The 26,244-nt window shown below is 41.4% G+C and overlaps 1 protein-coding gene across 1 annotated transcript; it reads right to left on the bottom strand.

Annotated features, from left to right (window-relative positions):
* Positions 1-12,904: 12,904 nt before the first annotated feature.
* Positions 12,905-21,484, bottom strand: Srp19 (signal recognition particle 19). Its single transcript, XM_070036063.1, has 5 exons — positions 21,358-21,484; positions 20,426-20,501; positions 14,805-14,876; positions 14,609-14,720; positions 12,905-13,405 (listed from the first exon to the last, which is right to left on the bottom strand). Exons 1-5 carry the CDS (start codon positions 21,396-21,398, stop codon positions 13,272-13,274), a joined length of 435 nt encoding a protein of 144 aa, XP_069892164.1. The 5' UTR covers positions 21,399-21,484; the 3' UTR covers positions 12,905-13,271.
* Between the last annotated feature and the right edge of the window lie 4,760 nt (positions 21,485-26,244).

The raw sequence follows: 26,244 nt of genomic DNA, 5'->3' as shown, positions 1-26,244 counted from the left end.
CCTGAGCTCCTGACTATTATCAGGTGCTGACGGCTGTGTTGTCCAATTCCCAGGCTATAATTTATGGGTCGGGTTCTGGTGGGGTTTGGGCTTCTCTTGTCTTGAACCCCCAGGTCTTTTGCTGTCACAGGCATGATTCCCAGAGGGTGCAGGTCCCTGTTTTTCTCCCCTCTGCTGAGGCATATGCTCAGCTTCTGACTTCAGTTGGGAGAAGTTGGTTGTGTTGCTCAGGCACCGGATCCCCAGGCCTGGTCCTGGCCCCCAGCCTGGGGCATGCTGGTTGGACCTGTACTACTATGTATCCCACCTAGGTTACGCAGCCTGGAGTACACAGTTCAAATTTCTTCCACTGTTGGGTGTTTTGACCCAGGGGCGCTGTTCCTGGCTTGGGCGTTTAAGCTCCCTTCCGGGGATGCTCTTGCTCTAGTCTGGCCAGCTGAGTGTGCTCCATGGACTGGTGGAGCTCTTGAACAGTTCCAAGTTTTAGTGGGTCCTGTGGTCCAGGTGTTGCGGTAGTGGTCTGGGTCAGGGTCTGGGGATTTCCACCAGCTCTGGTATCCCTTGAGGGATACACTGTCCCCTGTGGGGTACTCACCCTGGAGCTAGTTGTTGTTTCTGTGTGATGTAGGTCATTGGTTGCCATTGCAATCAGAGTTCAGTTGAGGTGGTTGTGGGCTGGGCTGGGTGGTGGTGGCTCTGCATGTTTCTCTTCTGTCTCTGCCTCAGTTGATGCTGTGGTATGGGCTTCGGGCCTCCAGCTGAGGAGAGGGGGAGGGGCCTCCGTGCAGGTTCTGAGCACTGGGGTTTCTCCTCTGTCCCTGCCTCATTTGACATTGTCTGGGTTCGTGCTGTGGGATGGGCTTCTGGCTTCCGCCCAAGGGGTGGAGGTGGGGCCTCCGTGCATGTTCCAAGCGCTGGGGTTTGTCTCTGTTTGCGCTCTCCAGATAAGCACCAGTTCCTTGCAGGTCTTCTGCTCTGGTGTTCTGTGGGCGTCCTGGGTAGCTCTGGGGTTCCCGCCGTGGGGCCGAGTCCACTCCTCTTAAATATAGTTCTGGAAACCTTAGCCAGAGAAATTAGGCAAGAAAATGACATTAAAGGGATCCACATAGGGAAAGAAGAAGCTAAACTATCCCTTTTTGCAGATGACATGATACTATACCTTCATGATCCCAAAAACTCCATCCCCAAACTCTTAGAAATCATAAGTCACTTTGGCAAAGTAGCAGGATACAAAATCAACCCACAAAAATCAGTTGCTTCTCTGTACACCAACAATATACAAGCAGAAATGGAAATCAAGGAAACAACCCCATTCACAATAAACTCAAAAAAAACCTAGGAATTAACCTAGCCAAAGATGTAAAGGATCTATTTAATGAAAACTATAACAAGTTAAAGAAAGAAATTACAGAAGACACTAGGAAATGGAAAGACCTCCCATGCTTTTGGATAGGCAGACGTAATATAGTGAAAATGGCAATACTGCCAAAATTAATATACAAATTCAATGCAATTCCTATTAAAATCCCAATGACGTACATCTCTGAAATACAGAAAACAGTCCAAAAATTCATACAGAATAACAAAAGACCTAGAATAGCCAAAACAATTCAAGAGAATAAAGACAACATGGGAGGAATATCCATGCCAAACTTCAAACTCTAGTATAGAGCCATAATAACAAAGACAGCATGGTACTGGCACAAAAACAGACCCGAAGACCAATGGAATAGAATAGAAGATCCAGAAATAAATCCACATGCCTACAGTCAGCTGATATTTGACAAAGGAGCCAAAAACATACAATGGAAGAAACACAGCCTCTTCAACCACTGGTGCTGGGAAAACTGGGTAGCCACATGCACAAGACTAAAAGTGGACCCCAGCCTATCACCATGCACCAACATCAACTCAAAATGGATTAAAGACCTTAACATTAAACCTGAATCTCTGAAACTACTGCAGGACAGAGTAGGAGAGACACTTGAACTATTAGGCACAGGAAGGAACTTCCTGAACAGAGTCCCAGGGTCACAACAAGTTGGAGAGAGACTCGACAAATGGGACTACCTTAAAATAAAAAGCTTCTGCACAGCTAAAGCTATAGCAACCAACCAACTAATTGGGAAAAAATATTTACCACCAATATATCAGACAAGGGGTTAATATCCAGTAAATACAGGGAAATCAAGAAACTAATCCCTTCCAAACCTAACAAATCAATTACTAAATGGGCAAGGGAACTAAAGAGAGACTTCTCAGACGAAGAGATAAAAGTGGCAAAGAAACACATAAGGAAATGTTCATCATCCCTGGAAATGCAAGTTAAAAAAACACTGAGATACCACCTTGCCCCAGTTAGAATGGCCTATATCCTAAATTCAGCCAACAATTGCTGGAGGGGATGTGGGGAAAGAGGAACCCTATTGCATCACTGGTGGGAATGTACACTAATACAACCACTTTGGAAAGCAGTCTGGAGGTACCTCAGAAAGCTAAATATAGACCTCCCATACGACCCAGCCATACTACTCCTTGGCATTTACCCTGAATAACAGGAACAGGTTACAAGGACACATGTACCTCCATGTTTATTGCAGCACTGTTCACAACAGCCAGGATATGGAAACAACCCAGATGTCCCACTACAGATGAATGGATCCAAAAATTGTGGTATCTATATACAGTGGAATATTATGCAGCCATTAGAAAGGACAAAATAATGGCATTTGCAGGGAAATGGATGGAACTAGATAAAATAAAGGAAACTTAAATCAGAATTTTTTCCCTTGGGTTACCACAAAGGTACTTTTTTCATCGTAACTGAAAATAACTTGTATGTTACACTGTTTATCCTTATTTTTTGAAATAAAAGAGAAGAAGGGAAAGAGGGGTAAAGAATTCAAGACTTCTGGGATATCATTAAGTGAAGAAACATCCACATTTTCATAGTACCAGGTCAGAAGGAAAATGTTAAGAACATAGAAAACACTAGCAGAAAACATTCCTAATGTTGGTAAAAATTGGACATCCACATACAGGAGGTTTCTATAATCCCTAATAGACATCAGAAAAGATTTTAATGCTATAGGTTTAAAGTACAGGACAAAGAATTAAAATATGTAAGGGAAAAGAATCAAGTCACATTTAAGGGAATCCCAATTTACTAGATTTCTCAGTCTCAACAGGCCAAGAGGGCATAGGATGACTTCAATTGTGAAATAAAATAACTACTAGCCAAGATTACTATATCTAGTAATGTTATTCTTCAGGAATGAAGGAGAAATGAAGATCTTTCAAGATGAGAAAAACACAGAAGAATTCATAATCACCAGACCATACTTTTTATAAAAGACATTTAAGGAAATCCAGCATCCAGAAGGCGAAGACAACAATCAACACAAACACATGTAAAAGTATAAATCCCAATAGAAGAGTAGGTACATGAAAAAGAAATAGAAAAACAATCATGGGCTGGAGGTAAAGCTCAGTGGTTGAGTGCTTACCTAGTATCAACATCCTAGGTTTGATCTCCAGTGACACACACACACACACACACACACACACGCACACACACACACACACACACACACACACACACACAACACATAGTAAACCATCAGGCCACAAAGATGGAGAAAAGAGGAAGAAAAGAAAAAATATTTGAAACAGAGGAATAATCAGGATAATAGAAGACAATCAACAAAATTACAAGACTAAGTCTTTAAAAGTAGTTACAAAAATAAATAATATTCTGCCTATCAATAAACTCATTTCACCAGTAAAGACACACAAAGTAAATGAATGGAAAATTATATTCCAAACAAGTAGAAATCTATAGTAAGCAACAATAGCTACGCTTGTATCTGACAACACAGACTAAGACAAAATGCTATAAGAAGACACAAATAAGGTCAATATGTAATGATCAGGCATCAATTCAACAAGAAAATATAACTTATAAATCTATATGCATCTAATGTCAGAGTGCACAAATATATAAAAGAAACTTATAATATTATTTTTAAAAATTATTTGTGTGTGTGTGTGCACGTATATGCGCATGCCTTTCCTGGGGCTTGAATTCAGTGCCTAGGTGCTGTCCCTATTTTTGCTCAAGGCTAAGTGCTCTGCCACTTGAGCCACAGTTCCACTTCCAAATTTTTAGTGATTATTTGAAAATAAGAGTCTTCTGGACTTTCCTGCCTGGTCTGGCTTTGAACCATGCTCACAAATTGGTGCTGGGAAATTGTTTATATGTAGATGATTGAAACTTGATCGATAATTTTCATCCTATACAAAAATCAACTCAAACTAGACTCAAGACCTAACACTTGAAACTCTGAAGCTAGCAGAAGAAAATACAGGGGGGAAAGGTATTGATATAATTTTCTAGATAGGATCCCAAAAGCATGAGAAACAAAATTGACAAACAAAAAACAGAAAAGAGCAAAAGAAGCAAACAAAAGGGAAGAGACAATTTTTAGGGTAAGAGAAAATATTTGCCAGCTTACAGAGGGTTGGTTGATAGCTAGAATATATGAAGATTCAAAAATCTCTTTAAAAATCTAGTAATTTAATTCTAAAAACGAGCAAATGATCTGACTAGATAATTCTTAATGAAACACAAATTAACTTCATAGGAAAATAGTGATTACTAGAAACTGGGAAGGATGTACGGTAAAAAAGGGGGTTGGATTTGATCAGGGCATGGTGTATACATGTATGGTAATATAACATTAAACTCCATTAATATGTATAGTTTATGTTGGTTTTTTTTTTTCCAGCCCTGGGGTTTGAACTCAGGGCTTGGAAACTGTCTCTGAGCTTCTTTTTCTAAGGCTAGCACTCTATAACATGAGCCACAGTGGGCTGGGAAGGTGGCTCAGTGGTTGAGCGCCCTGAGGCCCTGGGTTCAATTCCTCAGCACCACATAAGCAAAAAGAAAAAAGCCAGAAGTGGCGCTGTGGCTCAAGTGGTAGAGTGCTAGCCTGTAGCTGAAGAGCTGAGGGACAGTGCCCAGGCCCAGAGTTTAGGCCCCACAACTGGACCCCCCCACAAAAAAAAAACAAAACATGAGCCACAGTGCCATTTCCTGTTCTTTCTGTTTATGTGCTACTGAGGAATTGAACCCAGGGCTTCATGCATGCTAGGCAAGTACTCTACCACTAAGCCACCTTCCCAGCCTCTAATTTGTTTTTTTAAAAATTAAGATGACCTGGGGCTGGGAAGGTGGCTCAGTGGTAGAGCGCTTGCCTTGCATGCTCAAAGCCCTGGGTTCGATTCCTCAGCACCACATAAGCAAAAAGAAAAAAGCTGGAAGTGGTGCTGTGGCTCAAGTGGTAGAGTGCTAGCCTTGAGTTGAAGAGCTGAGGGACAGTGCCCAGGCCCTGAGTTCAAGCCCCAGAACTGGTAAATAAATAAATATAAAAATTAAGACCAATTAATTTCTTTTGTTGGATCAGTGTTTCTCAAACTTGTTCTGCAGAATGTCAAGGCCAGGTGCTGGTAGCTCATGCCTGTAATCCTACAATGAGATCTGAGGATCCTGGTTCAAAGCCAGCCTGGGCAGGAAACTTTTTGAGACTCTTATCTCCAATTAACCACCAGAAAACTGGAAGTGATGCTATGGCTCAGTGGTAGAGCCTTAGCCTTGAAAAGCTCAGGGACAGTATATAGGCCCTGAGTTCAAGCCCCACGATTGGGGGGGGGGGGGAGGGTGGTGGTGGTGGTAAAAAAAGAACTTCAAGATGAGGGGAATGTTAAAACAGATTGCAGCTGGGACCTAACTCCAAAGTTTCTGACTCAGTAGTCTGGAGTGGGGCTGAAAAATTTGCATTTTCAGTATCTGAGGTAATAGTGATTGTCTAAGAAATGCATTCTGAGATTAAAAAAAAAACCACTGTTAGTAAACTATACCTTTAGAGGTAGAGATATAATTTAGAGGTTTTCAGACTTGGCTACATATTAGAATCACTTAAGGAGCTTAATGTGGGGGCATACACCTATAGTCTGAGGTAACTAGATGAGCATGGAAAACAGAAAAGATCTCTCAGAAAAGTCACCAGAAGACATTGTAATAAAAAAAAAAAGTGATCTGTCTCCTTTAATAGAAATACTCATTTTATAAATAAGTAATAAACTCTAGTACCTAGGTGCTGGTACACTTTAAAACTTCCCAGAGTTGAGAACCATTGTTAACTACTAGTGAGGTCAAGAATCCTAAACTCAGCTGGGAACCAGTGGCTCACTCCTGTAATCCTAGCTGCTCAGCAGGCTGAAATCTGAGGATCACGGTTCAAAGTCAGCCCGGACAGAAAAGTCCATAAGACTCTTATCTCGGGGCTGGGAAGTTGGCTCAGTGATAGAGTGCTTGCCTTGCATGCATGAGGCCCTGGGTTCAATTCCTCAGCACCACAGAAGCAAAAAGAAAAAAGCCGGAAGTGGTGCTGTGGCTCAAGTGGTAGAGCGCTAGCCTTGAGCTGAAGAGCTGAGGAACAGTGCCCAGGCCCAGAGTTCAAGCCCCATAACTGATCAAAAAAAATAAATAAATCCCAAACTCTTTGTGGTAACTAGTGCATCAAATACATCAGTTTCCATTGCTACTCCAACAAAATAACACAGACTTCATAAAATAAAAGCAATATAATTTATTACTGTATAGTTCTGCAAGTAAGATGTCCAAAATGGTTGGTTGGGCTGCATTACACTGAGAGACTGGAGAATTCATTTTCTGGTCTTTTCTAGAATCCAGGCATACCTCAACTCCTTGGTTTGTATCTATTATTGTGCTCTCTGATTTTGTCATTACGGTTCCTTCTTGATGTCCCTGTTTCTTTTTTTTTTTTTTTTAGGTCCGGTCATGGGGCCTGAACTCTGGGCCTGGGTTGCTGTCCCTCAGCTCTTCAGCTCAAGGCTAGCGCTCTACCACTTGAGCCACAGCGCCACTTCCGGCTTTTTTTCTTTTTGCTTACGTGGTGCTGAGGAATCGAACCCAGGGCCTCAGGCATGCAAGGCAAGCGCTCTACCACTGAGCCACCTTCCCAGCCCTATGTCCCTGTTTCTTAAGAACACTTGTGATTGCACTAGACCCACGTAGATATCCCAAAACAATCTTTCCAACTGAATTTCTTTTTTTCCCAGGGGAGTGGGTGGTAGTATGGTTTTAATGTTTTGAGCTCAGGGCCCTGTGCTTGCTAGGAAGATGCTTTATCACTTGATATACAACAGCCCTGTTTTGTGTTTAGTTTCTGATATAGAGTCTTGCTTTATGCCTTAGCTGCAATCATCGTATTTGTGCTTTTCTACTTCATTGAGATGATGAGCCTGTGCCACCATGCCCCGTCATTGGTCAAGATGGAGCCTGGGAAAATTGGTTAAACACCTGTAGAAAACTAAAGTTAGATCCTTATATATCACCCTGTACCAGAATCAACTCCAAATGGATCAAAAACCTTGAAGTAAAAGCAGACACCCTGAAAACCTTAAAGGAAGAAATAGGAGAAACTCTAGGGCTCTTTAGCACAGGCCAAATTTTCTTAATAAAAGCCCAGAAAACACAACAAATCAAAGAAAGTTTTGGGATTGCATGAAACTGCAGAGGTTCTGCATGACAAAGCAAGATCAATAGAAAGCCCATGGATTGGGAGATGATATGCACTAGCCATATAACATACAAGCACTTCATATCTAAAATATACTTAGCACTCAAAAAATAAATCCCTCCCCCCAAAAAATCCTCAAAGAAACAACCACCGCATTAATAAAAGAGCTAAAGACTGAAGAGGAAATAAGAATGGCTAATAGACATGAAGAAATGCTCAACTTCTCTGGCCATAAAAGAAATGCAGGGCAGCTGGGAAGGTGGCTCAGTGGTAGAGCGCTTGCCTTGCATGCATGAGGCCCTGGGTTCGATTCCTCAGTACCACATAAGCAGAAAAATAAAAAAGCCAGAAGTGGCGCTGTGGCTCAAATGGTAGAGTGCTAGCCTTGAGCTGAAGAGCTGAGGGACAGCGCCCAGGCCCAGAGTTCAGGCCCCACGACCGCCCCCCCCAAAAAAAAGAAATATACTTATTTATTACCTTACTTATACAACTATGACCCCTCTGTGCATAACCTTGACAAAAAAAAAAAAAAGATGGAACCTGGGAACTTTTGTTTTGCCTGTGCTGTCTTTGGACCTTAAGCCCCCAATCCTTGCCAAGTAGCTAGGGTTACAGGCTTGAGCCACTGTACTCAGCTTCCAACCAAAGTCTTTGTGTGTGTGTGTGTGTCAGTTATGCGGCTTGGATTCTGGGCCTGGGCACTGTCACTGAGCTCTTCAGCTCAAGGCGAGCACTCTACCACTTGAGCCACAGCGCCACTTCCAGTTTTCTAGTGCTTTAGTGGAGATAAGAGTCTCACGGACTTTCCTGCCCAGGTTGGCTTTGAACTGTGATCCTCAGATTTCAGCCTCCTGAGTAGCTAGGATTACAGGAGTGAGCCACTGGCACCTGGCCCCAAAGAGTCTTAAATAACATTTACAAAGCCTTTTCTGCCACCAAAAGCAGCATTTATGGCTTTTTGGAATTAGAATGTGGATAATTTTTGTTGGGGCATTAGTCTAACTATTCCTTGGTCTGTCAGCATAATCATGCCAGATATCAGATATAAGCAAAGAGCACCTTAATAGTAGGAAGGAGCTTTAAAAAAAAAAAAATGAAGCTGTGCACTGGTGGCTTCATGCTTGTAATCCTAGCAACTCAGGAAGCTAACATCTGAGGATAGTGGTTTGAGGCCAGCTGGGGCAGAAAGTCCATGAGACTTTTTTTTTTTTTTTTTTGCGTCCGGTCATGGGGCCTGAACTCTGGGCCTGGGTGCTGTCCCTCAGCTCTTTAGCTCAAGGCTAGAACTCTACCACTTGAGCCACAGCACCACTTCCAGCTTTTTCCTTTTTGTTTATGTGGTGCTGAGGAATCGAACCCAGGGCCTCATGCATGCAAGGCAAGCGCTCTACCACTGACCCATCTTCTCAGCCCTCCATGAGACTCTTATCTCCAATAAACTACTGAAAAAAGCTGAAAGTGGCACTGTGACTCAAGTGGTAGAACACTAGCCTTGAACAGAAAGAAGCTCAGGGACAGTACCCATGCTGAATCCAAGCCCCAGGACCGACAAAAAAAAAAAAAAAAAAAAAAAAGTATATATATATATACTATATATATATATATATATATATATATATATATATATATATATATATATATATAAGGAAAACTATTTAATGTGGAAAAATAAAAACAAAAACAGGGAGAGAAAGGAATTTAGAAACAATAAAAAACTGTACTAGAAATTTCCATGAAATTAGAATGCTAGTGGAAGAAAACTTGTAGATGATAAACTTTAGTTCAGTAGGGCTATTATTCAAATAAAGAGTTTCAAGAAAGGTTACAAAGGCGAGAAAAAAAATCAATGAAGTTGATGAAAGGAAACTAATATAAGGGAACAGAAGACACTGTATGAAAGGAAATGTACTTATTACCTGACTCACATAAATGTAACCCCTTTGTACACACCTCTATAATAATTAAAATTTTCAATCAAAATGTCCAGAGCTGAGCTGGGCACTGGTGGCTCACACCTATACTAGCTACTCAGAAGGCTGAGACCTGAGGACCAGTTTGAAGCCAGCCTAGGTAGGAAAGTCCACGAGACTCCAAAAAGCCAGAGGTGGAGCTGTGGTCCAAGTGGAAAGAGTACAGCCTAGAGGGAAAAATCTTAGGAACAGCACTGAGGCCCTGAGTTCAAGCCCATGTACCAGCACACCCTCCGCAGGTCCCCCCTGCTCCCTCCCTCCCGTCCCACCTCCACCCCCCCCCCCCCCCCCCGCAACAAATCCAGAACTGAAGAATGACTGTTTCCACATTGAGAGGGTTCACAATGCACTGAAACATACTGTTGTGGGATTCTTCAGCTATAACGTGTCAGAAGACTATGAAGTAATTTCCTTAACATTCTGAAATGATTTCCTATTGTAACTCTATACACCTACCCAACAGAATAAATAGAATATTTTGACATTCAAGGTCTAGGACTTTTTACCTCCCTCACATTTTTCTCTCAAGCAGATAACAAGAAGCTACATCAAACAACACAACACAAGAAAGAGGAATACATGGGCTGTAAGATCTCTTAAACAGCAGTGAATGAGTCATGTTCCAGAAGATGAAGAGCGAACTCACAATGAAGCTGTAGCATTAGAAGTGATGGACAAGAGTTTAGAGGCAGGCAGAGCTCCTTTCAAAGATGAAATTAGGGGCTGGGAAGGTGGCTCAGTGGTAGAGTGCTTGCCTTGCATGCATGAGGCCCTGGGTTCAATTCCTCAGCACCACATAAGCAAAAAGAAAAAAGCCGGAAGTGGCGCTGTGGCCCTAGTGGGAGAGCGCTAGCCTTGAGCTGAAGAGCTGAGGGACAGCACCCAAGCCCAGAGTTCAGGCCCCATGACTAGACCCCCCCCCCCAAAAAAAGATGAAATTAACAAAGTACATGATGTGAACAAACTTTTTGAAAGTACCTTGTGACAACTGAAAAAAATTAAAATTAGTGATAAACATTTTAAAAACTGAAAAATTCAAAAAGTAAATTCAGAAAATAAACATAACGTATCATAGTGTTTTTCAAATTCTAATATGCTTAAGAATCATCTTAAAAGTATATTTGAATTCTAGTCTGGACCGGGGACAACTGCATTTTTCACAAGCTCTGAGAGGTTAATGAATGTTTAATGTTTATTTATTTGGGTGCTAGGGATAAAACAGAGTGCCTTGAAATATTAGGCAAATGCTCTATCACTGAACAAAATCCCTAGGCCTTGACCTTTAAGTAGCAAAGGTACCACATGACTCAGTCTATGAATAGAACATATTGTAATGTAACTATGAAGTGATTAAAATTATGATATATTAGAGAAGTATGGGAATTGTGTATGTATATAATGAGGGAGGCAAGAAAATAAAAGCATCCTTTCTTACAAAGGGAAGTTAATGTCTAAAATTGAAACAAAACTAGCCAGTGTTTCAAATTGTGGACAATTTTGGTAACAACACATTCCTTGAAACACATTCCTTCAACATATACTCAACCTTATTGAAAAAGATTCCATTTTTCACCCAACTAGTAAACAAGTTCCTTTATATACTTACATAAGCAGCAAAACATTGTTAATAGGTGTGAACTCAGCATGGGAGCTGTTCCTGAGCTTATGCTCAAGGCTAACATTCTACTAATTGAGCTACAGCTCATTTCTGGCTTTTTGGTGGTTGGAGATAAGAGTCTCATACTTTCCTGCCTGGGCTATAGCTTGGAACTGCAATCCTCTATCTCAGCCTCCTGAGAAGCTGGGATAACAGGTGTGAGCCATCAGTGCCTGGCTTGACTCTTTTAAAGGTGGACATAAGTAACTTGCACAGCCATTTCTTTCCACATTTACCTCACATAAGTGTTTAGTGCTGTCTCAACTCTTTTAGAAGCTTGAGATGCTGAACTGGAGAATGTCAAACATGTTATGGTTAATGGAGTACAGACACAAAGAGGAATTGAACCAATACCTATAACAACCTCCTTTGAATTTGGTGTTATTCTAAAATAATAAATCTTTAAATTCCTCATTATTTTCTGTTCTACAAATATTCATTAAGCGATCTATTTTTCCAAAGGGGCAACTCTGAACCATGTTTTACATATGCTCCCCACACCTGGAATTTTATTCATATAAGCTGGTATATGATGCACACTATAAAAATTTTGCATGACAAAAATTACACAAGCATTCTTTTTTCTGAGTCTGAGTCTTGCTGTGAGGCTAATACTGGTCTTAAACTCCTAGATTCAAATAACATTCCTACTCAGCCTCTCAAATAGCTGAAGCTACAATTATGTGGCCACCATACCCACCTAAATTTTTTTTTTTGCGTATCAATGGATCCTTTTCATATAGCCTGCCTGTGTAATGTCATTTAACTGTGCAACCTTGGATTTACCTATTTTGACATCATTTGAGATTTTTTTTATCACAAGTAATTAAAACAGAAAAATAAGAGATTAAGAATATCTGAGGTAGCTCACAGAACTCAAGGAAAAGCTAAACTAGTCCTCAGAGAATAGAAATAGACAGCTCAAAATGACCACTTTTAGGAGTGCTTTGAAATGAATTCAGAACCTTCCCAATTTAGTTTCTTCAGAGAAGTACTTCAAGCTGCCAAAGTATAGGTAAATTACTTAAAAAATAATCAAATTTGTGTTGGGTGTCAGTGGCTCATGCCTGTAATCCTAGCTACTCAGGAGGCTATGGTTCAAAGCCCACCCAGGTCAGAAAGTCCATGAGACTATCTCCAGGTAACCACCAAAAAGCTTCTGGAAATGAAATTATGGCTCAAGTGGTAGAATGTTAGCCTTCAGGACAAGAGTTCAGGGACAGAGAACACAAGTACAAATAAAAAAGCAAATTTGGGCTGGTAAGGTGGTTCAGTGGTAGAGTGTTTTGCATGCATGAGTCCCTGGGTTTGATTCCTCAGCACCACATAAGCAGAAAAAGCTGGAAGTGGCGCTGTGGCTCAAGTGGTAGTGTGCTAGCCTTGAGCTGAAGAGCTGAGGGACAGCGCCCAGACCCAGAGTTCAGGCCCACAACCGGACCCAAAAAACAAAAAAACACCTTAGAACCCAGGATTTTCCATAGGACAAAAAAACCTAGCAACTAAACAATTTGACTGAATATGATCTACAAACTGACTTCATTGACCCCAACTCAGAAGCCTAAAGTCACTTTCTTCTGTTTTAGGCTTATACCTTCCAAGCTTACACAGCCTATTTTAATCTATTTTATTATCTTCTATTTGCAGTAATTACTTCATAAGCAAAAGCTACAAAAGCCAGTTTAAAGTTTTTGTTTTATTAACTTAAAAGACAAAACAAGTATTTCAAGTCTTATTAAACTTACTATGTGAAATTAAATGTTGACAATAGGATAACAAATACAGAATTTCAAGTAACTTATAGAAAAGTCCATGGTCCATTAAGTCTTCTTTCTTCCACAAGAACCCATTGAAAGACAAAAACAAAAAATTATACTGCATAAAAGTTAACCACAAACTTTTGATGTAAATTTATTTCACTGTTAACTCCAATGATGAAGATGAGAGGCACAAATGTTCATAGTTCAGTTAAATGGAGTGAACAAAAGAAGCCTCGATTCATGTCTCTTACAGTAGGACCATGTATCTGATGTTCATGACAGATCACTTCTTCTTCTTTCCTTTCCCCTTTTTACTTCCCTCTCCTTGTTGAAGACTTGGGTCACCACCTCCTGTTTTTTGTGTCCTTGTTTTTAATTTAGGTATCATTTCTGCTGCATACAACATTACTGACTTACCTAGGAACCAGAAGGTAGGCTTAGTGTATGATACAAAAAAACAACAGGAAAGGTCATTAATGTGAGTATCATTAGGTACAAGAAGGGATCACATAAAAAAATGGGAAGTAATTTTAAATATGACTATGAAGACAGTAACTTGACCGAGTGGGTGCCTATGCTGGAGAAAATGTACTGAGTGAGAACAATGCTAAAAACACTTAAAATGGAAAACGTGAAGATTAAAACAAAAGTTCTTGGTCTAATCATCAGCTTGAAGATCAGTAGAAAATATGTAAATATAGCAAATTAGAAACCAAATCAAGAGTATCATTATATCTTAACCTATAGAAACAGGATCTCTACCTAGTAACAAACTTGAAAGGTCATTAGGCTACAAATAGCTCACTCTTATGTCCAGATGATCAATAAACAGTTAATTGCAGATCAAGTTCTTCAACTGTTTTTTGTTTGTTTTTCCAGTCCTGAGGTTTGAACTCAGGGCCTGGGCACTGTCCCTGAGCTTCTTTTGCTCAAGGATAGCACTCTACCACTTGAGCCACAGTGCCACTTCTGACTTTTTCTGTTTATGTGTTACTGAGCATGTGAACCCATTGCTTCATGCATACTAGGCAAGCACTCTACCACTACACCACATTCCCAGCCTAATAATTTTATATTCAACCTAGGAGCAATGATGTCCTTCTAGAAGTTTATGAAAATGTTCACATTACAATTTCTTTTGAGAACCATTAGGTTTCATCACATCCTCAAAGAGGTATTTTTGTTTTTATGACAGACCTAGGGCTTGAACTCAGGCCCTGGGTGCTGTTCCTACTTCTTTTGCTCAAGGCTAGTTGTGCTCTACCACTTAAGCCACAGCATCAATTCTGGCTTTTTTTTTTTTTTTTTTGTAGTTAATTGAAGGTAAGGTGCTCATGGACTTTTCTGCCTGGGCTGACTTCAAACCATGATCCTCAGATCACAGCATCTTAAGTAGCTAGGGAATTATAGGCATGAGCTACCAATGCCTGGCTCAAAGAGGTTCTTAACCTAGAGAAGCACCTTTTTTCATTAGCAGTAGTCCTTTCTCTAAATTAACCTGTACAATGAAAATTCATTTATAACTTGCAAAAGTTAATTAAAACCTTTTTTCTTGTGTGTTACAGAGGATTAAACTACCTCTGAATCTTAGACATTCATTAAAAAAACAGAAACACTTACGTGATGGGAACTGTACAAGACAGAGACTGCCATCTTCCTGTTTGAGCTGGACCCGGACTCTGCCTCTGTACTGAACATCACGATTCCATTCTCTAGAGTACATTTTATTTTTCTAACATGAATAAAACAAAAATAGGCTTTAAGAAAGTTATACCAATAAGATAAATATGAAAAATAATAAAGAATCATATCATACCTCAAGAAATACATTAAGTCCAACTGCTGAGCAAACATCTTGAATCTCTGTAGCTGTAGGGTTTTCAACAGCCTGAATAGTTACAAACAAAAATACTAAGTAGTTTTAAGTGGTAAGTGTTATACTGTTGGGTTAAGTCATTTCAACTACAAAGATAAAAACACAGGCTAAGGGCTGGGAATGTGGCTCAGTGGTAGAGTGCTTGCCTTGCATGCATGAGGCCCTGGGTTTGATTCCTCAGCACCACTTTAACAGAAAAAGCCGGAAGTGGCACTGTGGCTCAAGTGGTAGATCACTAGCCTTGAGCTGAAGAGTGTAGGAAGAATGACCAGGCCCAGAATTCAAGCCCCACGACCAACCATCCCGCCCCCCACAAAAAAGAAGGAAAAAAAAAAACCCCACAAACTAAATCCTAAATTGGCCAGGGTTATACCCTAGGTAAAACTGCATCCTGAGTTGTTTTAATTGTAATTTTTTAATTCCTAAGAATGACAGCACTGATGTGGCGATTTCTTTCTCTCTTTTTTTTGATGGTGGTGGGGCTTGAATTCAGGGTAGGGGTGCTATTCTTGAGCTCTTTTTGCTCAAGGCTAGCCCTTATACCATTTTGAACCACAGTGCTACTTCCAGTTTTTGAGTGTTTAATTGGAGATAAGAGTTTCATAGGATTTTTCTGCCTGGGCTGGCTTCACACCATGACCCTCAGATCTCGGCCTCTTGAGTAGCTAGGATTACAGGCATGAGCCACCAGTACTGGCTCAACCTCTCTCTTAACAGAACATAAATGTCATGAGAGAAAGGACTTTGTCAATATATTCCACAGCACCTAGAAAACTCCAAAAATTGTTATTATAAACTGAGGGGTTAAAGTTTTATAAGTCAGGTAAAGAGTACATTTCTTTTTTGATAATGTCAGACTTTGTCGATATATTCCCCACAACCTATCAGAATTACTTTCAATGTAATAAGAGCTCACTATTAAATGGTTAAACAAATGTACATGCAACTACTTTAGAAAACTAGTAGTATCTATTAAAGCTGAACACATGCTTATAGCCCTTCAATTCTATGGGGACTATATTCAACAGAAATGAAGAAATTAAGTTCACCAAAAGAATAGTTCTAGAGTATTAAAAGTAGCTCTCTTTGTAATAGGTGAAGATTAGAAGCAACCCAATTTACAATCAACAAAAGAAAGGATTGTGGTATATTCACATAACACAATACAAAAAATACAATACAATAGAGCAGTAGTAGTTAGTAGAGAGTTTCATCCCCTATCTCAGGACATTTGGTAATGCTTGGGAGACATTTTTGGAAACAACTGAGTAAGAAGGGGGTTGTTATCTAGTATATAGTACTAGCCATCTTAAAACAGACAGGATAGCCTTTTACAATGAAGAATTATCTGGCTCAAAATGTCAGTGATACTGCTGTTGGGAAGCTTGCTATATAGCAATGAGAATTAAACTACACTCAAAGGAGTAGAGTATTCTTCAGTAATGGAGTACATGCTTAGAGGAAAGAAGGATGGCCAATAGACACATGAAGAAATGCTCAACCTCTCTAGCCATAAAAGAAATGCAAATCAGGGGCTGAGGTGGCTCAGTGGTAGAGTGCTAGCTTTGAGCTGAAGAGCTGAGGGACAGCTCCCAGACCCAGAGTTCAGGCCCCCTCCCCCCCAAAAAGCAAATCAAAACAACATTGAAATACCACCTCATCCCAGTTAGAATGGCTATTATCAAGAACTCTAATAACAACAGATGCTGGAGGGGATGTGGACAGAATGGAGTACATACATGTTTAGTATATATGAGGCTCAGGGTTCAACCTTCAGCATCAAAACAAAATTTACACTTAAAAACAGATCCATGGGAAGGGAGGAATGAGAGGGAAAGAGGAAACAACTTACACTAAGCAAAAATAAAGAAATATAAATATCACTTGATGTGGAAGAAATAATTGCACTGTCAAAGCTCATAGAATTCACAAACTTTATAGACCATGATAATAACAATTTGCCTTGTGAAGGTTAAAATGTGTTTGTGACTTTAAGGAAGTATCACTATTCCACAATACTGTGAAATATGTGAAATTTATGTAATTACCTAATCTCAATTAAAAAAAACATAGATCCAAGCCTAAAATTCAGTGAAAAAAATAAGATACAAAAGTACAGTCTATAATTCTCTTCATATAAATCAAAACCAAAAGCAAATGGGAGGGAAAAACTGGGAGTGAGGGAAGAGGTGACATTGTTAAAAAAAAAATGTATTCTTAGTCGGGCGCTGGTGGTTTATTCCTATAATCCTAGCTACTCAGGAGGCTGAGATATGAGAATCACAGTTCAAAGCCAGCACAGGTCGAAAAGTCTGTAGAACTCTTATCTCCATAAGAAAACCAGAAGCAATGATGTAGCTCAAACTGGTAGACCATTAGTCTTGAGCAAAAGAGCTCAGGGACAGCACCTAGGTCCCAAATTCAAGCCCCAGGACCGAAATAACAAAAACCAAATGCACACTTTACCTTATCTATGTTACTGTAATTCCTCTGTCCATCACCATTATAATAACGGCAAAAAAAAAGTAAAGATAAAAAAAATTCAAAACTAAGCAGCAGAGTATCCTGGAAACCAGGATAGTAGGTACCCTGATTTGTGAGGGACAGTGCATGGGAGAAGATATAAAGGATTGTTCCTGCATGCTGATAATGTTTTTTTGTTGTTATTAATTTGGGAGCGGAGCTGGTTATTCAGATATATGTTCTAAGTAAAAATTAGTAATTAATTAAAGATGTATTACCTACTTATGAATTAATAAAAGACAATATACTTTCTATATATCAATAAAGTTTTTAAAAAAATTATTCTGTCCTTCAGGAAGAATCTAAGTTTATTATCAAGAACCTGCCACCCTGGTTTGATGTTGGGCATTATTCTGATCAAGTGCTTAAGTATCTCTCTTTTCCTCAGAGACAGCAGAGTACTTTTTTTTTTGGGGGTCCAGTCGTGGGGCCTGAACTCTGGGCCTGGGCGCTGTCTCTCAGCTCTTCAGCTCAAGGCTAGCGCTCTACCACTTGAGCCACAGCGCCACTTCCGGCTTTTTTCTTTTTGCTTATGTGGTGCAGAGGAATCGAACCCAGGGCCTCATGCATGCAAGGCAAGCGCTCTACCACCGAGCCACCTTCCCAGCCCCAGAGTACTTTCTTTTACGTACTAAAGTGCAATAAGAGATATTAAATAATACAAAAATAGCGAATTTGAGTTGTATGCTGGTGGCTTACACCTATAATCTGTAGTTCAGGAGGCTGAGATTTGAGGATCACAGTTTGGAATCAGCCTGGGTAGGAAAACCCAAGAAGTTCTTATCTCCATCTAACCAGTAGAGCCAGAAGTAGAGGAATGGTTCAAGAGGCAGAATGCTACATCTGAATGAAAAGGCCCAGTTAGAGGTCCTGAGTTAAAACACACACACACACACACACACACACACACACACACACACACACACACACACACACACACACACACACACACACACACACACACACACACACACACACACACACGTGCACGCATGCACGCAAGCTCGCACGCACTCATGCACGCAGATTGAACCTGTAATCCTAGTTACTCAGGAGGCTGAGATATGAGGATGATAGTTTCAAAATCGCCTGGGCAGGAAAGTCTGTGGTTTGTGAGACTCTTACCTCAAATTAACCATCAAAAAACCAGAAGTGGAGCTGTAGCTCCACCAGCCAGTCTTGAGTAAAAAAACTAAGGGGCAATGCCGAGGCCCGGAATTCAAATCCCACTACACCCAAAATAAAAAAGCAAAACAAATTAGTTGTTTCAAAGTTTTAAAGCTGTCATATGTTCAAGAATGTACTCTTTAAGATACATACATCCTTAGGGTACCTCCCTCCATATTCTACTTTTAACAAGTATTAATTTTAAATTAGGGTTATTCTTTTGAAAAATGATAAAACTTAAGGCTTCACTTTCCACATATTCTTTAAAAACTGCAACTGCATTCTGGACACTACTGTACTATGCCATCATTTTAATTTCTTTTATTAAGACTGACATAAATCTTTGGTTTAAGAAGTATAAAGGTGGGCTGGGAAGGTGGCTCAGTGGTAGAGCACTTGCCTTGCATGCATGAGGCCCTGGGTTCGATTCCCCAGCACCACATAAGCAAAAAGGAAAAAAGCCAGAAGTGGCTCTGTGGCTCAAGTGGTAGAGCGCTAGCCTTGAGCTGAAGAGCTGAGGGACAGCGCCCAGGCCCAGAGTTCAGGCCCACGACTGGCCCCCCCCCCCCCCCAAAAGAAAAGAAGTATTAAGGTGGGCTGGGCAGGTAGCTCAGTGGTAGAGTGCTTGCCTTGCATGCATGAGGCCCCGGGTTCAATTCTTCAGTACCACATAAGCAGAAAAAGCTGGAAGTGTTGCTGTGGCTCAAGTGGTAGAGCCTTGAGCTTCAAGCCTTCAGCCTTGAGCTAAAGAGCTGAGGGACAGTGCCTAGGCCCAGAGTTCAAGCCCCAAGACCGACCAAAAAAAAAAAAGGAAGTATAAAGGAGCAGGACACCAGTAGCTCACACCTATAATCCTAGCTACTCTGGAGGCTGTGATCTAAGGATCTGGTTCAAAGCCAGCTTGGGCAAGAAAGTCTGTGAGACTTTTCCTCCAATATACTATTCAGACAAAGAGAGTGCTCTCCTTGAGCACAAAGAGACCCAGGGACAGTGCCCAAGCCGAGTTCAATCCCCAAGACCAGCAAAAACAAACAAAAAATTGCAAATGTCTGGGTGCCAGTAGCTCATACTTGTAATCCTAGCTACTTAGTAGATTGGGTTTAAGGAATGGTTCAAAGGCAACAGGGCAGGAAAAATCTGTGAGACTCTTATCTCCAATAAACTATTCAGAAAAAGCCAGAAGTGGTGCTGTGGCTCAAGTGGTAGAGAGCTAGTCTTGAGTACAAAGAGGCTCAGGGACAGTGCTCAAGCCTTGAGTTCAAGTCCCAGGACTGGCAAAATAAATAAATAAAAAGTGTAAAGGATCAGGTGCCAGTAGCTCATGCCTGTAATCCTAACTACTCAGGAGGCTGAGATCTGAGGATCGCAAGTGGCACTGAGGTTTAAAGTGGTAGAGTGCTAGTCTTGAGCATAAAAGCTCAGGAACAGTGCCCTAATCCTGAGTGCAAGCCCCATGACCCATCAAAAAGAAATAAGTGTAAAGGGCCAGGCATGATTAGCATATATTTGTTATTCTAACAATTCAGAGGCAGAAATACAAGGACAAAACCAGGTGACTATATGAAAAATTAAAGGATTGGAGTGTGTGGCTCAAGTGGTAGAGTTCAATTCCTAGTACTTTTTAAAACAAAAGTGTAAAATACACACACACACCGAGCTTTCATGTTACAAGTACTGGTTCACTGAGATATTTTAAAAACAAAAATCACTTCAGTTATGCAATAGCTCCCTTTTGGTTTCACCAATATTAATGAAAGCACTCCAAGTCTTGGCTGCAGTTCTGAGACCTTAAAGAAATGCAATGAGTAAAAGAATCTATTGTGATCCTAACAGGATCTTGGAATCCTTCAGAAGTACCAGCTACTGCTCACCTTACTTATGGGAATCCGCCTTCCTTCTGCGATGGTCTTCTTATTATTTAAGTAAGCAGGATAGATACAAATAAACCTGCCACAGAAAAAGCATAGTTGTTTAATTATATAGATTACATCAATTTATCTTCATTGAAAGTACATCTATGACCATTATTTGATGAATAGCTTTTCTCTAAATTGTCTTAACTCATTTAGAAAGAAGACTATTCACTACCACAAAAACCCATCACCAATTAGAAAAGGCCCAAAATGAATAACGGGAACAAAAAAAAATCAACGTGACAACTCTTACATTCGACCTAGCTGCCGGTTAAACAGTTCCGTAGGATGGGTGCTCACTCGCTTACATAAAAACACGTAGCTCTCGCCTGTAATCCTAGCTACTTAGGAGGCTGAGATCTGAGGATCGCGGTTCAAAGTCAGCCCGGGCAGGAAAGGCCACGAGACTCTTATCTCCAATAAACCACCAGAAAACCGGGAGTGGTGCTGTCGCTCAAGTGGCAGACCGCTCCCCTTGAGCTGAAGAGCTGAGGGACAGCGCCCGGGCCCAGAGTTCAAGCCTCATGACTGACAAAAACAAAACAAAACCATAAAGCACTTTGTCAGAGGTATTAAAAACCATGCAGGAAACCAAGCAATCCTTTCTAAATCTAACACTCACTGAGTCCATGTCTAAGTCGGACTGTTACTTCAGAACGTGTCCTCTGAGCACCCCGAGCCCTAGGGCCTCAACTCGGACTCTCCGGGCCTTGAGAGCGGTTGCAGCTGCAACTCCCCTCAGGAATGCCGGTCCCGGTCAGGGGAGGGGACGGTCCAGGGCCCGGACAGGCGCTTAGCCCGGCTCAAGAGGCGAAGCCATTCTCAAGGCCCAGGGGTGCGAAGACGGACCCCCCGGCCTCTCAGCCAGCCCCTTCTTCCTCAGTACCCACCTGTCTTGATCGGCCGGGGAACGCGCGGCGGCGCAAGCCATGTCCACAAATACGCTCCGCTTCCTCACAGGAACCGCGACAGGTAAGCCAGCCGGAAGTTGAGTCGGCGTTCTGAGACAGCACGCTCTTCCGGAGGAAGTCCTGCCTACTGAAATGGTCCGTGTTTACAGATTCCCGCCCCTCCGCCCCGCCCATTTGTGTGGATACCTGTCGCTCCGCGGCAGGATCTCTACTCTGACGTGGTCTGCGAACGTCTTCTCGCGAGAAGACCCCGGGACACTTTAGACGCGCGCGCCTTCGTGTGTTTATCTAAGTTCTGCGCTTCTAGTTTCGTTTCGCGGAAGTAGGTATTTTGGAACGAAGTACAAAGCGAGCAAGATGTTTTTACTGCTGAATTTTGTTCTCTGTTTCTTTGGAACTTGAAGCTTGCTTTCAAATTGGCAAAGTGGGATTTTCTCTTTCTCTTCTTACACCCCCCCCTTTTCTCATTTTTTTCCTTTTCTGGGCTACTCCCAGGGCTTGAACTCACGGCCTGGGCTCCGTCCCTGGGCTTCTTGGCCCAAGGCCTGGCTGGCTTCGAACTGTGATGCTCAGGTCTCAGACTCCTGAGTGGCTAGGCTTACTTTCGTGAACCACCCAGCGCCAGGCCGCAGAGTGGACTTTCTATACCGCTGCTGGTAGCAAAGTCATTTGTTGGAATGAACTGTTTAAATGTTAGAAACTTGACTGTACACCCTTTTAAACTAATGGAGGGCGCCTGCCTTGAAATCCGCCATATTTTTACGTAAGTTGTGGGGAAGAGTATGATAGCTTGGCTCATGGCTAGTGCTCTACCACTTAGGCCACATAACCAGCCCTGCTCTTTGCTGGTTAATTGGAGATGGAGACCAGACTAGCTTCAGTCTGTGATCCCATTCTCCAAATCTCAGCCTCCTAAATAGCTAGGATGAGCCACAGGTACCCTGTCACCTTTTGTCTTCTTAATGCCCAGCTGAGTCCCAGAGTTAAAGTGGCATTTAAATAGAGGGTAAGTTTTGCATGACACTGGAGGATGCATAGAAAATAAAGATCTGAAGAAGCAGTTTCTTATACACTGGATTGGACAAATAATAGTTGTGAAAACACAATTATGTGAGGTTTAAAATAGTTAACATCTCTACATAACTTATTTCAACATATCATTAAGGATGTTGCCTTCTTTCAGTATCGGCAAGTATCTTCCACATGGGAATTTCACCTTTTACTGTAAGAAATAGTTCAAAGCTCTTTTTTTGGGGGGGGGGGGGCCTGAACTCTGGGCCTGGGCACTGTCCCTCAGCTCTTCAGCTCAAAGCGAGCGCTCTACCACTTGAGCTACAGCGCCACTTCCGGTTTTCTGGTGGTTTTATTGGAGATAGGAGTCTCACGGTCTCTCCTGCCTGGGCTGGCTTTGAACCGCGATCCTCAGATCTCAGCCTCCTGAGTAGCTAGGATTACAGGCGTGAGCCACCAGCGCCCGGCAGGTTGTCTATATTTGATAATACAGTAGTAGCCTACTTACCATCGAGTTGTTTTCTTAGGAACATGTAAGTAACTTGAAACAAAAAAGATAATTAAGCTGGGTACTGGTGGCTCATGCCTGTAATCCTAGCTACTCAGGAGGCTGAGATCTGAGAGTTGCAATCCAAAGCCAGCCCAAGCAGGAAAGTCTGTGAGACTTATCTCCAATTACCCAAAAGGCTGAAAGTGGAGCTTTGGCTCAAGTGGCAGATCTCTAGCCTTGAGTACAAAAGCTCAGGGACAGACCCTGAGTTTAAGCCTAAGGACTGGAACAACAACAAAAAGCTAATAATAAAATTGATGATTGCATTTTCTGATTCATAGACAGTAAGGGATTTAATAACAAAGATATTGGAGCTAACATTATTGAGTGCTGTTTTATGCCAGATTCATACTCTCACTTATCTTTACATTATTTTTCAAATGCTATGATCAGGGAGGTTTGATTTCTGATACTGAAAGGAAGTGATGTGGGTAGCAATAACAAGAGAGAGCACATGGAAATATTTATTGAAGACTCAAGATAGAAGATTCAGCTTGGTTCCAGGGTCTCATGCCTGTAATCCTAGCTACTCAGGCTGAGATCTGAGGCTGGGATTATGGTTCAAAGACAGCCTGGGCAGGAAAGTCCGTGAGACTATCTCCAATAAACCACCAGAAAACCGGAAGTGGCACTGTGGCTCAAGTGGAAGAGCACTCACCGTGAGCTGAAGAGCAGAGGGAGAGCATCTAGGCCCAGAGTTCAAGCCCCATGACTGGGGGGGAGGGGGGAGGGAGGCTGAAAGGCTGTGATCTAAGATCACTGTGTGATGTGAGGGCTAGTTGGTGAGACTCTTCTGAGATCAGATGAGATTGGCACCTTCATGGTATTATGGCTATAGATGTCCGTGAGACTATTTCATATTCACCAGCAAAAACAAAAACAGAAGTGGAGCTATGGTTCAAGTGGTAAGAGTGCTAGCCTTGAGCAAAAAAAGCTCAAGGGTAGTGCCCATGCCCTTAATTCATGCCCTAGGAGCGCATGTGCATGTACACATACACACATTAAGGATTCAAATTTAAAAGTATAGGGTTGGAGCCTTATGCTAATAAAATTTCTATAAAGTATTTTAGGATAGTACTGGGATTTGAACTCAAGACCTTATATTGGCTAAGCAGGTACTTTACCACTGAGTTACATCCCTGGCTAAAATTTTGTACCATTTTTTTTTTTTTGAGCTGCATTTTCAGTCTTTTTCTGTCTTATTTTTCAGATAGAGTCTTGTACTTTTTTTGCCTGGTCTGGCCTGGGACCTAAATATGCCTACCTATACACTTCTATGTAGCTGAGTTTGAAATTACAAGTCCGATTTCACCATCCTACTTCCCATAAATGTAAATATATAACAATGTTTTGCTGTGTAGCTCAGAATGGTCTCTCACTTTTGCCTTAAACTCCTGAGTGCTGGAATTACTCATGTGCACTGTGGAGATAGATCAATTTCTCTTTTTTTTGTGTTGTAACTATTCCCGTTCATTTGATATTATATCATTTGGCACCTAAGATTTTATAACTGATGTTTATTTTGTTTTCACAATGTTTAATGCCATTTTTCTAGAATATCATAAATCTGCCACTACAATTTGCTGGTGCAGCTGTGATTATAGTTTTAAGTTTTATTTATTTTCCATCATTTTAAGTCTTTTGTTATTAATTTTTTCCCCTTTTTGGTCATGAGGCTTGAACTCAGGGCCTGGGCACTGTTTCAACTCTTTTGCTCAAGGCTAGCACTTTACCACTTTAAGCCAGTGCCACTTCTGGTTTTCTGGTGGAGATAAGAATCTCATGGACTTTCCTGCCTGGGCTGCTTTGAACCATGATTCTCAGATGTTATCCTCCTGAGTAGCTAGGATTATATATAGGTGTGAGCTGCCAGCACTGGCTTTATCCACTCATATTATTATTATTATTAATCGCCAGTCCTGGGGCTTGAACTCAGGGTCTGGGCACTGTCCCTGAGCTTCTTTTGCTCAAGACTAGCACTCTACCACTTGAGCCACAATGCCACTTCTGCCTTTTTCTGTTTATGTGCTACTGAGGAATCAAACCCAGGGCTTCATGTATGCCAGGCAAGCACTCTACCACTAAACCACATTCCCAGCCCTTTGGCTGGTCCTGGGGCTTGAACTCAGGGCCTGGGCTCTGTCCCTGAGCCTCTCTGTGCTCAAAACTAGCACTCTACTACTTGAGCCAATACCACTTCTGGCCTTTTCTGTTTATGTGGTACTGAGGAATCAAACTCAGAGCTTCATGCATGCTAGGTAAGCACTCTGCCATGTAGCCACATTCCCAGCCCTGCCCAGTGCTTTTGAAATGTCTCTTCAAGATCTGAAGAATTGAGTATAGACTCCTCACTAGAGAAAAAACAGCTGACAATATATAGCTTCCCCAGATTACACAGACAGGTAACCTATTCTCTGCCAACATTGCCTATCCAAGCAAGACTTCAATTCAGAAGCAAGCAGCATAGAAGCAAATGCCATATGTGTGTGTGTGTGTGTGTGTGTGTGTGTGTGTGTATATATATATTATATATATATATGCCAGTAGTGTCAGAGGAAACATTTAGGACTAGTGCATGGGTATTTATTGAATAGTCTCAACATATACATGGTCTGGGTATTGTTTCTGTTGCAGTTTCCTAGACTTACTTCTCTAGCCTTCACATAGATCTTAGACTTACCCAATTCTCTTTAAATAAACATCTTTTCATGTAAAAGATATGCTCTTTGTGTGTGTGCTGGTCCTGGAGTTGACCTCAAGGCCTAGGTACTGTCCTTGAGCTTTTGTGCTCAAGGTTAGTGGTCTACCACTTGATCCATAGCCCCACTTCCAGACTTTTCTGCTTCGAACTGAGATTCTCAGGATCTCCATCTCCTGTAGCTAGGATTGTAGGTGTGAACCACCAATAACCAGCAAGGATATGTGTCAGATAAATGAGCTGTTTGGCTGTTTTGGGGAATTCTTTGTAACTTGTTCCCTTCTGAATACTGTAGTTTCATTTAGTGGTCTTCTTTGCCATTTATTATTGCAGAAACCTGAAGTAAACCTTTTATTTTTGTGGGCAACCTACTACTTCCTTCCCACTATGGGTTTTAGAATATTATCATTTTTGAAAAACAAATGTTGTGGGTGTGGCTCAGTACTAGAACAAAGAAGGGGAGGGGGCAAGAAACGGAAGGAAGAGAGGAAGAGAGAAGAAGGAAATAAAGAAAAAACGTGCTTAAAAATGTGAGGACCTAGGTTTGGTCTCCAGCACCATTGCAACAACTCTTAAGATGCATCTAAATATGGTTGCTAGTTCAATC

This window comes from Dipodomys merriami, unplaced genomic scaffold (genome assembly GCF_024711535.1).
Source record: "Dipodomys merriami isolate MVZ:Mamm:240054 unplaced genomic scaffold, mDipMer1.0.p SCAF_27, whole genome shotgun sequence".
NCBI classification, from domain to species: domain Eukaryota; kingdom Metazoa; phylum Chordata; class Mammalia; order Rodentia; family Heteromyidae; genus Dipodomys; species Dipodomys merriami.
Note: the sequence above shows the minus strand (reverse complement) of the source record. Positions and strands in the feature narration are given on the sequence as shown.